General features: G+C 45.5%; 1 protein-coding gene across 2 annotated transcripts in view; it reads left to right on the plus strand.

Annotated features, from left to right (window-relative positions):
* LOC138968557 (uncharacterized) overlaps nt 1-17,732 on the plus strand; it is a 45,037-nt gene that overhangs the window by 14,951 nt on the left and 12,354 nt on the right. For both annotated transcript variants that reach the window (XM_070341136.1, XM_070341143.1), the window contains exons 10-15: nt 574-783; nt 1,684-2,013; nt 2,183-5,119; nt 5,610-5,900; nt 6,509-6,696; nt 12,547-12,700. In XM_070341136.1, coding sequence (XP_070197237.1) covers nt 574-783; nt 1,684-2,013; nt 2,183-5,119; nt 5,610-5,900; nt 6,509-6,696; nt 12,547-12,700 — 4,110 coding nt within the window. The remainder of the gene's footprint in view (nt 1-573; nt 784-1,683; nt 2,014-2,182; nt 5,120-5,609; nt 5,901-6,508; nt 6,697-12,546; nt 12,701-17,732) is intronic.

A 17,732-nucleotide genomic window follows, 5' to 3' on the forward strand; every position in this document is an offset into this window, starting at 1 on the left:
TGTGTGTGTGTGAGAGAGTGTGTGTGTGTGTGTGTGTGTGTGTGTGAGAGAGAGAGACAGACGGACAGACCGAGAGAAAGACAGACAGACAGACAGACAGACAGACTAGACAGACAGATGTGATCCGAACGTGCGAGGAGTGTGCAGCTGTTGAAGTTTACATGAAGTATGGTGACAAAAACATGTTTCATCAAATGCCAAGACCGAGAAATGTTAGAATTGAAGGTCCTTTTTTTAATCAAGGGGCCAATTTGTACCCTTCGTGCCAACATTACATTCGAAAGGGTTACTTGACCTACTCTTTCCTTGTAAGAGTAATCGTGAATTTCAATGCGTCAAAGAACGATCACTACTATCTAACTTATTTGATAACTAACTTTTTTATTTTCTATATATGCTTATTAAGTTTGTATGTCACGCATCTCTACTTGCTGAGCATGATTAAGCGTACACGTAAATATTGTCTACTTGCTTTCTTGGGCTAAAAATTGAAGAAAATTAATAAACAGTAAACTGTAATCTCCGGATTCCTTTTCTTTCCGTGGGGACAAAATCAACGGCTCACCTTTTCAGGTGCTGGGCAGACGCGGACTTGCTTCAGAGATCGCGGTGCAGAGCTGCCTGGTGTGCTGTGACCTGATGTACAGCCCCTTCCCCGTACCCGACGAACGCTTCGTCAAACAGTTCCTGGACAGTCGTGGTCCCGAGGCCGTCCTTGACCGACTGGAAAGCCGGAGCGGTCAAGATTCGCACGTGCAGCATAACAGCAACCTGGAAAGCAAGGTGAAGTGTAGGAACTCAGATCTCACAACTTTATTGCAAAAAGGGTAAAGGTTTTAGGCTTAGCCTAATCTTCCAACCTGTCCTTTGAACATATACAGAGAATAATTGAGAATGTCCAAGAATAGACAGTGTGACAGGGAGACGATTTGATGAGAACATGTCACCACATGAACGATTGGCTTCAGATGCACGACTCTGATATTTCATAAAACACTGGTCATCTTTGGGTGCACAGTAGAGCACTAGACTGGCGATGCTTTGGTCATGATTTCGAATTTAGGCCGGGACTGATACGGGTCTACTGTATATGCAGACTCAGAGACGGTATCCCTGTCTCACCTCTGTGTAACCGCTGTGGTACGTGAAAGACTCCGGTCATTCTAGCACAAGTGCAGGTAGCTGATTACACCCAAACATGCACACGCCTCAGTAGTGCGACTATTGCTGCTGCTCATTTTGCACAGGGAGGGAACGAATTTTCAAGCAACAGTAATCTCAAAACACAGCAAGTATCGTTTCACTTCCCTTCAATATTCTGCAAAACATCAACATTCTTACTTCACATTCAACAAACTGAACATTCTTTCTTCCCAGGAGCTAGGACACCTACACCTACGCCAAATTAGGGTCATCTGCAGATAGATGGGCAGTTAAACACAATCATCGTTCCATTTTTGTTCGACATTCAAAGAATCATCTTTTTTTTCTCCATAAAGACTGTCCTTGACTGGGCCAAGTCGACTACGCGAAGTATACTTCGCGAAGCTGGCCGCACGAAGTCGACTTCGGGCTCAATTAAGTACGGGCTTTAGCGAATTATCGTTCCATATTTTCGATATTTTTCAAATCATCATCATTTTTGTCTCCACATTAAACAGACAACTTTATCTCTTTCCTCAGGAGCTGGGACACATGCAAGGGCACGTGCAAGGCCAGCTTCAAACCCGGCAACAGCAGCTGGACTTCAACACGGCCTTCATCCTGCTGCCCGTCATGGCCATGGCAGAGACGCCCTTGGGCAAGAAGTGGTTCGCCGAGTCCTGCAACCAGCAACGGCTTGCATCACACCTGCGTCGCCTGACGTCGTACCGCGAGCTGCTGCAGCTGGTCAGTCTGGTGCAGCAGGAGGTGTGCAGCAGTCCGCGGGAGGTCAAGCTGGACCGCGTGGCCATCGTTGAGCGCTTCATCATCTTCTTCAACACCCTGGAAAACAAGGACCACGAGGAGAAGGTATACGTCGGTGTTTTATGCGTGTGATTGTTGACAGTGGTGATTGTGAGGTGGTTTTTGATTTCATGTGATTTTGTCACAGTGTTTGTCTGATGTGTGTGGTGAGGTTTGTGTGATGGTGATTGTGGTAATAATTAATAGCCGTTTTGCTGACTACTTTTTCTTCCAGGTGCGCGAACTGCTGGAATTAGAGGAGCGAGAGAAGAGCCGCAAGGAGAAGAAGCGGGAGAAGAAACGACAGCAGCGACTCAAGCAGAAGATGAAGACTCGGGCCGGAGACCCTCAGGAAGAGTCCACCGCCAAAGAAGGGGCGACCGGCGGTGAAGTGACAAAGACCAAATCGAAACCTCTGGACGCTCTGGATGACATACCGCTGACGGTGGGACCTGATGGGGTACAGGACGTCCCTGACCCTGCGTTGGTCTCCCTCCTACCCGGTGCCACCTCTGACCCCACGGGCAACGAGGATGAGTGGGTGATGGTGGGTGGAAAGCGATGCTATCCGGCTAAGATAAGATATTCGCTCCATCTCAGCTCGGCCGAACACGCTCGCAGTAGCAGCGACTCTGATCACCAGCTGCAGCAGCAGCAGGAGGGTGGATTCACGACGAGAAACGAAGCGGTTCCACTTGAGTCAGCAGTCAGCTACTTGCCGGGCGAAATTCTCGACGCTGTCGCTTTGGCAGGCGGGGCTCAGTCTGTCTCTGTGTGTGAATGGGGAAGTGTAGATCCAGGAAGCTACACGGGACTGTCCCCGTCGTTGGACGCTGGAAGCAGAGGCAGCAAAGCCAGCATGAGGTGGGCAGATATTGCACGAAGTGGAAACACTGGCACGCAGGTGGAGGATGCCGTCCTGTTGTGTCTTCCAAAAGGCATGTCTCCGCAGGCATTTTCCAATGAAGAGAAAGGAAAAACCACGCCCACACACAAAACGAAGGAGGCATACCACGAACAGTTCCCATCACTGGGCCAGCCACAGTTTGCCCAGTTTGCCGGTGCAGATGACCCTACCAGGCCGCAATCTTCTCAACGTGAGCCACAGGCGGAAAAGGGTAATTTCGACGTGTTGGGGGCAGCGCACCAGTTCCTGGAGGAGCTGTACAACAACAGCAGTATTGCGGACAGAGCTTCACAAGCTCCCGTACCGAGCCCTGCCCCCCCAGCCGCAGTCGCCAACCCGCGAGTGGACGCCAACGTTCTATACGAGGCGCTGACAGGCTGGATGTGGCAGGCGGCCGTAGCACAGGGTCTCGTCGATCCTGAGAGCGACCCCCCGCCCTTTTTCCCGCCTCCCGAGTTCTTCAACCCGCTCACCAGTCACCTGTTGAAGCCAAAAGCTGCTGCGGCTGTCAGCAAACAGAGCCAGCCACATGGCCTGAACGAAAACCAAGCGGGGGTGGCCTGTTCGAAGAGTGGGTCCAACCTCCTTGCGGTTTCTGGTAGGTCAGAGAACAAACATCAAACTCAGGCAATGAGATACGAGTCTGGAATAGCTGGTTCCCAGCCGGTAGCTTCTCCAGCAAATGTGGAGTCGACAACCATAAAAGATTGGTTTGACATGACCAGCATGGACAACGAAGGTTTAAACGGGCACTCTCATCAGACATCATTCAACAGCCCCACTACATCAGCCCCAGCTGCGGACAAACTTCCAAGAGCAGCAGGCACTGGAATTGGTCACAAGGCGACCAACGACTTATCGATGCTATCAAACCCTAATTCAGAGGTCTACGTAGACAGTAGTTTCACTCCTGCGGACATGAAAATGAAACCTGATGGCGCAAAAACTACCGAAGTCGGCGAGGGTCAGTTTTCATGGCCAACTTCCAGTGATGCTTACAAGAACTGGATACCTGCCTACCAGGGCTCCGGAACGCCTGATAGCGTGGTTCCCTCACATGTTTGGGGACAAACCCATCCAGTTACGAAGGACGTTTACGGACTGCCGGTCACTTCAACCGTTGACAGCCCCCAAACTCTGGAGTTCCTGGTACCGAAACGACCGCAAGCGCCGGGTTCAGTCAAGCCCAGCACCTCTCAGAAAGACTTCCTTGATGTTAAGAGCGCAGTTTCCAAGCTGAAACAAGCGGAAGCGTCCGAGGACAGATTTAAAGATGTGAAACCACAGTTCGGTGCGGCGGCTAGCTTTTCAGGTCTACCGCGGGAAGGGTTGGCGGCGAAGGAGGACGAGCCCTGGCAGCACCAAGAGCATACGGTGAAAATCAGGCAAAAATCAGTAGTCGTTGCCGTCCCGAAATCTTCAGATTCGGACATCACGCAGAGCTCTCCCTCTGAGCAGCGCAGTGAACACATGGCCGATGACGCTTTTTCCCTCACCACGGATACCTCGCGCTCAAGCAGCGTACACAACTATGAGAGCTTCCACCAGCTGTCGCCCAACGCCTCCGCCGCTTCTTCCTTCACTGGCCTGCACGAGTGTCTTGCCCCTGGTTTTCTGCGCGCTGCGGTTGGCGACGTGCACGTGCGGTCTTTCGGAGTTTGGGAAGATACCCGTGAACCTGACGAACCTGCAGCGTGCGCAATGTTCAGGCCTGCTGCAGCAAGGATTGGTCTTCTGCCTACTCCAGGCTCCACTGCAACTACAGAAACAGCAGCAGGAGTGGGAGGAGGGATGGAGGTGCAGAAGAATTTTGACCGCCAGTACCCTGACCTGTCCATCGTCCCAGAACGAGATACATCCGTGGCTTTCCCAACCACGCTGTCGAAAGCCTCTCGGGTCGTTGGCCATGGACGTCCTTACCGTTCGGAGCCGGACGACTCTCAGTATTCGGATGTGTCCCTGAGCTACCCCGACTTCACACGCGCAGCGGGAGATGGGTCGTCAGCAATACCCACAACGTCGTCGGAGCAAGGACAGAGTTCCGAAGAGCGTCCAGACTCCCCAGACGTCCTGTTCCCGGAGACCTTGCGGGACGGTGAGGATGACTCGGAAGAACCGCCTGTCCCTATGGATGTGTTCCCTTCCATCCACGACATGAACGAACGGGACCTCTTCCAGGACGTGTTCTCCAACAGTTACTTTCTGGAACAGATTGCTATCGACCAGATACGTCGCCGCCTACGCTGTATGGGAGGCCGTGAAGAGGTGATTATGAATGTATTGTGGAGGTAGACATGTTGTGTCACTTGTGGTAGCACGTCCTCGTTCAGTCGTTGTTTTTCAGATTTTTATTACACTGACCTAAATAATCTAATAGAAAATTAGGGTTTGTAAGTTAGATTTCAGGGATAGTTGTAACATCCTCTCTTAAAGGGGGCACGTGGCGTGGCGTGTTTATCAACCCATCTTCTTAAGAGTTTGCACGGTGATGTAAATAACAAACTTGCATGCCAAGTTTTAGCAAAATATAGGCACATTTTCTCAAATGTTTAGGAGGAAAACATTTCAAAAGTGATAAAATGTTTGCCCCCAATCCTTGGAAACGTGTTTCATAGGAACAAACACCATACATTAGACTATGAAACTACACCATTTGTGCTCCTCTATTGGCCATGTACTGACGTGAAACAATTTACACACAATAATAACAAACAAACAAAATGAAATATAATTCAACACGAATTGTGTGTAAAAGGTGGTGAAAACCAGCTCCATCCTGTTCCACGACCTGGACTACTACGCGTCGCTGTACGGGGTCCGTCTGCGGGACATCCTCGGCCCTCCACCGGACACCAAGCCCACCAAGCAGGACAGAGCTGGACCCAGAAGGATGGTGGATCACACTGTGCCAACCTGGAAGGCCCTGGTGCGGGAACTTGGCAGGAAGATGAACAGCAAGGAGGACTTGGCGGAAGGCCCCGGTGAGCTGGATCTGCTCACTGACTCCGAGGACCCCGCCGCGGCTGACTGGCCTTGGAGCTGCAAGGTGCGGGCATCGAATCATGAAATGTGTTTAATCGATTCGTTACTTTGTGTATTAATAAAAACAATTAACTAAGAAAACTACGATTAAAAGCCCACCAAAAAGACCGCTCGAAGGCCCTTGATTGACCATAATTATGTTGCTGAAATGGTCTAAAACCAGAGAGAACTTTTTAATCAATGGTTGTTTCTTTATTAGGTTGGTTCTTTGTTTCTGAGGAATTTTCTTTGTTCCCTTCAGATTTTGCTGGAAAGATGTTGTTCCTCTTTATCAGCAGCAAATGTAACACCAACAGGGGGGGGGGGGGGGGGTGGCCTACTTTACACAGAGGAACCTTCAATTTTAATTGTTAGGGGTCCAAGGAGGACTCCACGGTGAAGCTTCAGAGGGTCCCAAGACCAGGAGGACTTTTGTTGGAAGTTCTGTGAGACCTTTACAAAGGCCTTATTTATGACATTAGCGAGATTTACTCCATGCACGTCTGTCCAGATCTGGCAGAGAATCGTGTTCGAAATGGAAACGAGGTTGTGGCTGATAATTCAACGTTTAAAGCGTTGCTGAAAATCTGAAAGTGATAAAAGGCACTTTAGAATTATTGATTTTCTCACCAGGTGACAGCGCCGAAAATCGTAAGCGGGGGCGACTCGGAGGGCGAGGAAGGGTGGTGGCAGGAGGGAGGGGGCAGCAGGAGGTGGCGCACGTGGCTACGTCAGATTCTGGACATGCCCTGGACAATGCGACGTCAGTACGGCAAGATTGTCATGCCAGCAAGATCCATGGAATTCAACATTAGTCGCACGTGAGTGTAGGCTGTAAGAAAAGCGCGATTTTCATTTAATTGGGTAGGATGGTTGTGGGAGGGGGGGGGGGGTAAGAAGGGAGGGAATCTTCCATCGGGTGAGGAGGGGTGGGGGGTCTTAAAGGGGAGGGAGTACGTGTTATTTAAGGGGACAGAAGGAGGGGTCTTGAGAGGGGGCTTACACTGTAATGGGAAATGATGAAGGAGAGCCGTGGAAGCATTTGCTTTTCTTGTCTGTGTTTGTTGTCAGATCACTGCTGGATCTGTCTCTCGGTTGACTGCTGCGCATACCTTCTTGCTTTGTCTATTTCGTCAATGTTTTCTGATTCGTTAGTGAATGGAAAAACGTAATGTGTAACAGATCGGCATCGACCATCCAGTTACCAAGGCTTTTGGGTGGGGTTTTTTTTCATGTTCATGTACACTTGAAAAGGGTTTGTGGGTTAAAAGGGTTATACTGATGGTTGTTTTATGTGAAACATCACTGGTACATATCGCAACAAAGACGTAAACGAGCAAACCAACCTAATCTGAAACTTGAAAATAAAATCGTTGACAACAAGTAATCAATTGAAGTAACACGGTGAGAATGGCTTATTATGCCGTCTGTCTGGAAGCCTCAAAGTATCAAATTGTGCTCTTTTTACATTTAGTCAAGTTTTGACTTAATGTTTTAACGTAGAGGGGGGAATCGAGATGAGGGTCGTGGTGTATGTGTGTCTATGTGTGTGTGTGTGTGTGTGCGTTTGTGTGTGTGTGTGTGTGTGTGTGTGTGCGTTTGTGTGTGTGTGTGTGTGTGTGTAGAGCGATTCAGAGACAATTACTGGACCGATCTTCATGAATTTTGACATGAGAGATCCTGAGAATGGCATCCCCAGACGTTTTTTTCGGTTTATTGATAAATGTCTTTGATGACGTCATATCCGGCTTTTCGTGAAAGTTGAGGCGACACTGTCACGCTCTCATTGTTAAACCAAATTGGTTGAAATTTTGGTCAAGTAATCTTCGACAAAGCCCGGACTTAGGTATTGCATTTCAGCTTGGAGGCTTAAAAATTAATTGATGAGTTTGCTAATTAAAGTTGTCATTAAAATCGAATTTTCAGAAACAGATTAAAAAATGATCTCATTGTATTCCTCATCTTCTTCTGAATTCAAAAATATATAGATATGTCATGTTTACTCTAAAACTGTGCTCAGAATGAAAGAAAATAGGTTCAGTAAGTACGACGGAAGTGTGCTTCGCGGAGGCGAGCGTGACCCGTCTCGGTCTTTGGTATGGTTACCCGAGACTATCTGATTGTAGTCTCGGCGATGACTGGTTTGTGGTGTTGATTTTGACTAAATGTTTTTATATCGCTTCACGCGGCTTGTTACATTTAGTCAAACATTTTTTTTCTTGTCTTCATCCTACATCATGAAATAAACACAATGTCTCGACCTGTATTTATCTCTCTCTGGACTGTACACAGAGATAAGAACAGCCTCGCTTTCACCTAGATCCTGCCTAAAAACAATGTTCAGACCTCATGTTCAGACTCGTAATAATACCGAAAGGACTACTTTTTAGCGGTCAAGTTCAGTCGTCCGCATACTCGAAAGTGAAAAAAAGATGAAACGTTTTGCTACAGTATCGGAGGATGAACTGTCGAAGAAGAAAAAGAATCTCGTGCCAACCACTACGCAGAAGACCATCCGAGTTGTCCAGAAGAAGTTCTGAAACACGTCACGTTCCAAATCAAAAGACGACATTCTATTCTCTTACGTCACTATTCTTGGTTTACGGTACCATTCGGCGGCTTTGCTACGAGTATGCCATAGTCTTGGTTGGCCGAGACCTTGAGGTGGAATGCGAGTGATTAGGTTTGTTGATTTTGCTCGGAGAAGTGGTCCGTGTTCATAGGCTAGGCAGATTTCATCAGATTTCACCTCCTGTGTGAACAAATTGCTATAAAATTTATTTCACCTTTTTTGTACTCTACATGCATCCATTGATCAGGTAAAACCGAGTTGGCCAACGTTTTCCCATGCGAACTATATTTTTGAAGCTTTTAAAGAATGATGACAACTGCGCAATAACGGTATTCCGAATATGCTCCGTCCCTCACTTCTCACGTCTATAACATGTCTTATTTTAAGGGATGTGCCATATGTCACTCATATAGTATGTAAGAAAAGCACATTCAGTTGATAAATAGGTTCAATTGCATTTATTTAGCGCGAAATAACGTAGCCGAAGCTCAAATCTAGCGCATTCGGTGTGGTTTCACAGGGCGCGTCTCCCGGGTCGCGTTTGACAGGTATGTGAGTTGACAATTACTGTGCTGATATTCTCCCTCCTTTACCCGTTACTGTTGCATTACACATGTGAACATGCACACGCACACTCTATTCAACATGACCTCGTACTTACGCTAAAGCCCGTCTTCATCGTCTGATGTACCTACACAGGCAACCTCGGTCACAGTGTTGGCACAGCTCTCCCCTCTGCACTCTCCACAGCCAGACGTACACACGAGGCCGTGTTTTCGGCATGAACATCTTGCTGTTCGACACTCTGTCTTGCAATTGCATCGGATGACATCGAGTAGATCACCAGGAGCAGCAGCAATGTCAATGAGAATAGGAAGCATGGCGCCTTGAACAATCTCCCATCCCCAGTCCATCGGATCCAGGAGGAACTGTTCTTGATGCAAGTGCATCCATTCTTGCACCTGGAAGTATGTTCTCATGGAATGGAATTTAGCTGCTGCTGATGTAGGTGGGAGTTTGCAGGGCTGAAACGATGAGGTACATGTAGAGACTTTCTGAATGTACTTGATGTAGCGGAGGAAGTTCAAAGTGTCTCTTTCTTTCCCCCCATAGAGTTCTACAAAGGCCCTTTCTCCTGCTCCTATCAGCTCATCAGTGTGTAACCGAGTGCCGAAACACTACGATCACCTCGGGAGGCGAAGTGCAATCAAACAGGATTGAAAATGTTAGAGCTAATTTCTTAGCCCTATAAAAACTGTTATGCAAACCCGAAGGTTTCCATGAACATACAGACAATCGGAAACCACCAGACCCCATCACAAACAGAATTCTACAATACACCGGTGTTGACTTTTAAAGGCCAACAACTCGGGTGCAGAGTCTGCTGTGAAAGGAGCGGAAGCCTCCCCTGTCACAATCGCCCCCGTTTGAATGAACTTCGTCCCGAAGTTCCGAACCGGGGGACCACTGTCCATCCCAAGTTCGCAGAATGGGAACAGCACGAAAATGTTCAGTGGTCATATTATGCCATTACCTGAACATATCATGCCGAGTCCCATCCCTGCTCGCAAGCACCAGATGTAACCGAGTGCCGAAACACTACGATCACCTCGGGAGGCGAAGTGCAATCAAACAGGATTGAAAATGTTAGGGCTAATTTCTTAGCCTTATAAAAACTGTTATGCAAACCCGAAGGTTTCCATGAACATACAGACAATCGGAAACCACCAGACCCCATCACAAACAGAATTCTACAATACACCGGTGTTGACTTTTAAAGGCCAACAACTCGGGTGCAGAGTCTGCTGTGAAAGGAGCGGTAGCCTCCCCTGTCACAAGTGTCTCTGCAAGGACTGGCGCTGAAGACATGGGCCTGCTGCACGAACACTGTTGACTGGGTCAATTTCGTTTTCCAATCCCGAATGGACTGCTAATTGTATCGCATCCACCAAAGGCGTGCGCAAACAGGATGTTCTCACAAACTTGAGATCCAAGAACAGTCTGGACTTTTCTGATGTCCCACACTTTTGCAGCTGATTTTGCTGTCGATGATCTCACTGATGTGAAGAAGACGGGGCAGTGATCTGGCGTAAGATGGTACAACAGAAGGATGAGAAGATCGGTGTCCTCGCCAACCAGAATCACGTTTCCCATCCTTGCCAATTCCAGAGAAGTCTTTACGACGAGCCTATCAGCATCAGCAGTTGTATGGACAGTGTCAAAGCCGTGCTGTGAAAAACGGGAACTAAGGAGGTTGATGAACCGCTGTTTGTTGTTTGGATTCGTCAGGAAGCGCTCCTTTGGTTCGCACAGGACCATGTCACCCTCAAAAGTGATGGCACATGCTGTATTGGCTCTGCTTGTTCTTCACAAATGGGCTGCATCTTTGGTGGTAGGTCCGCAGCTGTATCCATCAAAAACAACAGTTCCTTTGCCAAAATGACGAATGAGAAAGTCTGCGTAACTCTGAGTAAGCTGGTTGTATGTTGAACCACGGCACCAGGGCAGAAGGTGCAACAGCAAGCCACCATCGATGACATATGTTACATCATCAGGAATAACACCATTTACCTGCTTTGTTGAAGTCCAGATGTAAGTTGCCAGTGCAGCCTTGGTACCTTGTCTTGGCAGACCACCCGAATCAAACAGCGATGCTGGGACACTGCACATCTCAAAGGCAAAGGCGTCCTCAAGACATCCGTTGGTGTTCTTCACAGTTGTCACTAGTCTCTGGAACAACAGCATGGAGTGAACATGTACTAGATCATCGTGCAGATTGGACGACTTGGCTTTCAGAGCCATGGTTACAGCTTGATCCTTCTTTTTAAAGGTGAAATCCACAACATTATTTCCGATCATGCTGCTCAGAATCTTCTTTCCTACGCCTTTTGCTTGTTCTGCATTCACAGTAGCTTCAGCTTCTTTTCCGCTTGAAATGGATCGGAGGGCTGTATCCACAGTGAAAGGGTTCCTATCAAGCAGATATCTCAAGATCAGCTGAATGTCTGTGTGATCTCGCTTCTGCCTTGCCACGCTCAACTCTTTGTGCTGCGTTTGTTGCTCGCTAGAATGGAATGCAACGTCTGTGACAGACTGCATTGCGTCGGGGATTTCTGCACAGGCAGGCATACACAGTAGTAGGTGGGAGATCAATGCCATATGATTGCGCAGCATTCACTTCAAATTTCCGTACCTCTGTGTAAGAACAGCTACAGCCAAGGTGGCTGAGGGTATCGATCAGAAACCGTGAACCGAATGATCGGTGCATTTGCACGCCAAGTGCAAACTGCAATGGTGCAATAACAGTGTTTGGCCTACTGAGCTGAATGATTGCTTGTCCTATTGCACTGATATAATGTTAGGTAACCTTGAAAGAAATACATGTACATATCCACTAACAAATGCACAGATTAATAAATAAACGCAACGTAAGTAGGTGAAGCTGAACATGGAAAAAAAACTTATTACCTAACAGTCACATGTATGCACGATCCACGTTGTTCTCAATGGACATAATTTCACAAGGCACATAGACAAAGACTGAATCTGCAATCGCCTAATAATCATTATAATGCGAGCAGTGAAATGCGCCCCTGGGAAACAAACAAATATATCTATACATAGATGAGACCAATAAACTGCTTACGCCATGCTGATTAAGCTATCGTGTGATGTTATTGAATAGTTTCCTTGGGTAGCTTGTGAAAAACTGTCGCTCCGAAAACTAAAATAAAATGTACGATATTTCGGACTCATCGCATGGTTTTTTTCCCGGCCAACTCGATTAGATGTGTGCAGGCACACTGAAATGAATCAACTGCACCTAAAATGAATTTTATAGCAATTACTTCGCACACATCCAAACGCTTCCCAGCCTATCAAGCAAGTTTCTTTCTTCTTTGAAAACAAAAACCCTAAGACCAGTGAATGTCGAGATATATATGTTAATTGGATCTGTGATCCAAACATGCCTTTTGGTCAATCTCGATGGCAGTTTATTCCACTCGCCCTACGGGCTTGTGGAATAAACTTCCATCTCGATTGACCAAAAGCCATGTTTGGATCACAGATCCAATTAATGTATAGTGTTTTGACCCAGGGGGCGTCATCCCTTGGTCCTTGGGTTTCTGACGGACGGGACAGAGGTGGGGGTGCTGGCGCTGGACAGGACACGTCACGCCCTGGACACGCGGCTCATGGCCACGGTGGCTGCCGATAGCGAGCCGGACGTCCACTTTGTCCTCAGGTACAAGGTGAGTTGAAGATGAACTGTTACTGCCTAATGGTCACTTTTACTGTTGCTCACTTTGTTTGGAGGTGCATGGTGAGTAGATTAGAAGATGAACGTTTGCTGTTGTTCACTTCGTTCTCATGTACTGTACAATTTGAGTTGAAGATGAACTTTTGCTGTTGTTCACTTTGGTAACAGGAACAAGGTTGTCCACTTTGTTCTCAGGTACATTAAGGTGGGTAGATGATGAACTTTTGCTGTTGTTCACTTCCTTTTTGACTCACATGCGAAGCAAAAGTGAGTCTATGTACTCACCCGAGTCGTCCGTCCGTCCGTCCCCCCCCCCCCCCCCCCCCCCCCCCCCCCCCCGTCCGTCCGTCCGTCCGGCCGGAAAACTTTAACGTTGGATATTTCTTGGACACTATTCAGTCTATCAGTACCAAATTTGGCAAGATGGTGTATGATGACAAGGCCCCAAAAAACATACATAGCATCTTGACCTTGCTTCAAGGTCAAGGTCGCAGGGGCCATAAATGTTGTCTAAAAAACAGCTATTTTTCCCATTTTTCCCATTTTCTCTGAAGTTTTTGAGATTTAATACCTCACCTATATATGATATATAGGGCAAAGTAAGCCCCATCTTTTGATACCAGTTTGGTTTACCTTGCTTCAAGGTCAAGGTCACAGGAGCTCTTCAAAGTTGGATTGTATACATATTTTGAAGTGACCTTGACCCTGAACTATGGAAGATAACTGTTTCAAACTTAAAAATTATGTGGGGCACATGTTATGCTTTCATCATAAGACACATTTGGTCACATATGATCAAGGTCAAGGTCACTTTGACCCTTATGAAATGTGACCAAAATAAGGTAGTGAACCACTAAAAGTGACCATATCTCATGGTAGAAAGAGCCAATAAGCACCATTGTCATCATTTTCACGAGTTTTCATTCACAAGCACCTGGGAAATAAATGTCATGTTCCCCGGGGAATAAATCCCCGGTTACCATAGTTGCAGGAAGCCCTATTACATGGATAATCAAAAGCAAACCCAATAGAAACGCTCGAGGATTCTTCGGCTCTTTTCATTGGCGTTTCCCCAGACCTAAACAGACGACACTGCTTCGCCAAGTTCCAAATACGAACTGGCAAACTGGCAAATGTAAACAAAAAACAAAACTACCTCATCAAAGGTCATACATTTATGCTTTATCGCAAACAAATGAAACCTATCGATATGTTTTATCTTCTCACAAAGTCATGGAGTGCGTGTATCTCTGTTTGGAGAAACACGAACGTCAAGTTTAAGTCAAACCAATTGACCCCTGACACACACATTTTGACCCGTGCACAAGACGTTGTATCGATAAACTAAGCGCAAATAAAAACAAGTCGCGTAAGGCGAAAATACAATATTTAGTCAAGTAGCTGCCCTTTTTCAGCAAGACCGTATACTCGTAGCATCGTCAGTCCACCGCTCATGGCAAAGGCAGTGAAATTGACAAGAAGAGCGGGGTAGTAGTTGCGCTAAGAAGGATAGCACGCTTTTCTGTACCTCTCTTTGTAAATTTTCAGAGCTTGTTGTTAAAGGCCAACATCCACAAGAATTTTTCTCCTGGAGCGACCTAAACTTGAACCCGTCGCTATTCTTGCATGTCTGTTTACTTCGTGTTGCACGCAAAAATTGAGCGACTTCCTTGCCGCGTGGATTGACGAAGCTGTTTTATTCTCGTGACTGAAAACACTGCAGTGCGTGCAGTTTTATTCTGTGGGTTCGACAGATTGACTAAATGTTGTAATTTCGCTTTCACGAATCAGGAACCGACAAGGAATAAGATGAAAGTGTTTTTAAATTGATTTCGACAATTTAATTTTGATAATAATTTTTATATTTTTAATTTTCAGAGCTTGTTTTTAATCCAAATATAACATATTTATATGTTTTTGGAATCAGAAAATGATGGAGAATAAGATGAACGTAAATTTGAATCGTTTTATAATTTTTTATTTTTTTTTTACAATTTTCAGATTTTTAATGACCAAAGTGTGTGTGTGTGTGTGTGTGTGTGGTGTGTGTGTGTGTGTGTGTGTGTGTGTGTGTGTGTGTGTGTGTGTGTGTGTGTGTGTGTGTGTGCGCGTGTGTAGAGCGATTGAGACCAAACTACTGGACCGATCTTTATGAATTTTTCCATAATAGTTCCTGGGATTGATATCCCCGAATGTTTTTTCTTTTTTTTGAGAAATGTCTTTAGTGACGTCATATCCGGCTTTTCGTGAAAGTTGAGGCGGCACTGTCACGCTCTCATTTTTCAACCAAATTGGTTGAAATTTTGGTCAAGTAATCTTCGACGAAGCCCGGACTTCGGTATTGCATTTCAGCTTGGTGGCTTAAAAATTAATTAATGACATTGGTCATTAAAAATCTGAAAAATTGTAAAAAAAATATTTTTTTTATAAAAACGATTCAAATTTACGTTCATCTTATTCTCCATCATTTTCTGATTCCAAAAACATATAAATATTTTATATTTGGATTAAAAACAAGCTCTGAAAATTAAAAATATAAAAATTATGATCAAAATTAAATGTTCGAAATCAATTTAAAAACACTTTCATCTTATTCCCTGTCGGTTCCTGATTCCAAAAACATATAGACATGATATGTTTGGATTAAAAACACGCTCAGAAAGTTAAAACGAAGAGAGGTACAGAAAAGCGTGCTATCGTTCTCAGCGCAACTACTACCCCGCTCTTCTTGTCAATTTCACTGCCTTTGCCGTGAGCGGTGGACTGACGATGCTACGAGTGTACGGTCTTGCTGCGTCAGCCGGTCAGGGCCTGACTACCGGGGGGGGGGGGGTTATGGGGGTTGCGCAACCCCCCACCCCCCTAGCCTAAACATGTACCTCACTTATTTAAAACATTGTTTATTATTGTTTATTTTATGCCGTTTCATGCAAGGAGCGACCATTTTCCTATCTAAGAATATGACCTACCCATCAGCTTCAGGGGTTTTTGCCCCCTGACCCCCACAAGGGGCTCTGCCCCTTGACCCCGCCAGGGGGAACATCCCCCTGGACCACCACTGGCAACCCACCCCCCCTCCTCTTAGCCTAGTCCGGCCCTGTGCGTTGCATTGCGTTCAGTTTCATTCTGTGAGTTCGACAGCTACTTGACTAAAAGTTGTATTTTCGCCTTACGCGACTTGTTCTTTTGTACATTCTCAGCAGAATTCTTTTAGTTCAACCCAATGTACTGCCCAGATAACATCCTGTTTACTGTCGGCGTTGTTTTCATGCATTGTACCACGTTCTATGATGTTTTGGATACATAAATAACAAGTCGCGTGAAGCGAAATTATAAACAAGTCGCGTAAGGCGAAAATACAACATTTAGTCAAGTAGCTGTCGAACTCACAGAATGAAACTGAACGCAATGCCATTTTTCAGCAAGACCGTATACTCGTAGCATCGTCAGTCACCCGCTCACGGCAAAGGCAGTGAAATTGACAAGAAGAGCGGGGTAGTAGTTGCGCTGAGAACGATAGCACGCTTTTCTGTACCTCTCTTTGTTTTAACTTTTTGAGCGTGTTTTTAATCCAAACATATCATATCTATATGTTTTTGGAATCAGGAACTGACAAGGAATAAGAGGAAAGTGTTTTTAAATTGATTTGGACAATTTAATTTTGATAATAATTTTTATATATTTAATTTTCAGAGCTTGTTTTTAATCCGAATATAACATATTTATATGTTTTTGGAATCAGCAAATGATGGAGAATAAGATAAACGTAAATTTGGATCGTTTTATAAATTTTTATTTTTTTTTACAATTTTCAGATTTTTAATGACCAAAGTCATTAATTAATTTTTAAGCCACCAAGCTGAAATGCAATACCGAACCCCGGGCTTCGTCAAAGATTACTTGACCAAAATTTCAACCAATTTGGTTGAAAAATGAGGGCGTGACAGTGCCGCCTCAACTTTCACGAAAAGCCGGATATGACGTCATAAAAGACATTTATCAAAAAAATGAAAAAAACGTTCGGGGATTTCATACCCAGGAACTCTCATGTCAAGTTTCATAAAGATCGGTCCAGTAGTTTAGTCTGAATCGCTCTACACACACACACAGACAGACAGACAGACACACACACGCACATACACCACGACCCTCGTTTCGATTCCCCCTCGATGTTAAAATATTTTGTCAAAACTTGACTAAATATAAAAACGTTCATAATAAACAATAGTAAACAAGAATTAAAAAAAACAAACAAAAAAACATAGACCACACATGCCGGGAATCGAACCCGGATCACTTTGGCCATAGGCGGACGTGCTACGACAACTTTACTAGAGTTGTGCGCCTTGAATCACTGTGTCCGAGTCGCTCTCTCTCGTGCTCTCTGTCTCTCTTTCAGTCTCACCGAGATCAAACACTGCATTGTTTGTTTCTTTGCCGAGACCAAATCCCCACCCGCTGCTGCGCTGGCTGGCTTGCAAATCGTCTCGCATGCGATACGCATGCTTTTCTCGTGATCGGCGGTTCTTTTTGGCGAACTGCCTCGGGTTCAAGTTTAGGTCGCTCCAGGAGAAAAATTCTTGTGGATGTTGGCCTTTAATCCAAATATAACATATTTATATGTTTTTGGAATCAGCAAATGATGGAGAATAAGATAAACGTAAATTTGGATCGTGTTATAAATTTTTATTTTTTTTTTACAATTTTCAGATTTTTAATGACCAAAGTCATTAATTAATTTTTAAGCCACCAAGCTGAAATGCAATACCGAAGTCCGGGCTTCGTCGAAGATTACTTGACCAAAATTTCAACCAATTTGGTTGAAAAATGAGGGCGTGACAGTGCCGCCTCAACTTTCACGAAAAGCCGGATATGACGTCATCAAAGACATTTATAAAAAAAATGAAAAAAACGTTCGGGGATTTCATACCCAGGAACTCTCATGTCAAATTTCATAAAGATCGGTCCAGTAGTTTAGTCTGAATCGCTCTACACACACACACACACACACACACACACGCACA

The sequence above is a fragment of the Littorina saxatilis genome, linkage group LG1 (assembly GCF_037325665.1).
Source record: "Littorina saxatilis isolate snail1 linkage group LG1, US_GU_Lsax_2.0, whole genome shotgun sequence".
Classification (NCBI taxonomy): domain Eukaryota; kingdom Metazoa; phylum Mollusca; class Gastropoda; order Littorinimorpha; family Littorinidae; genus Littorina; species Littorina saxatilis.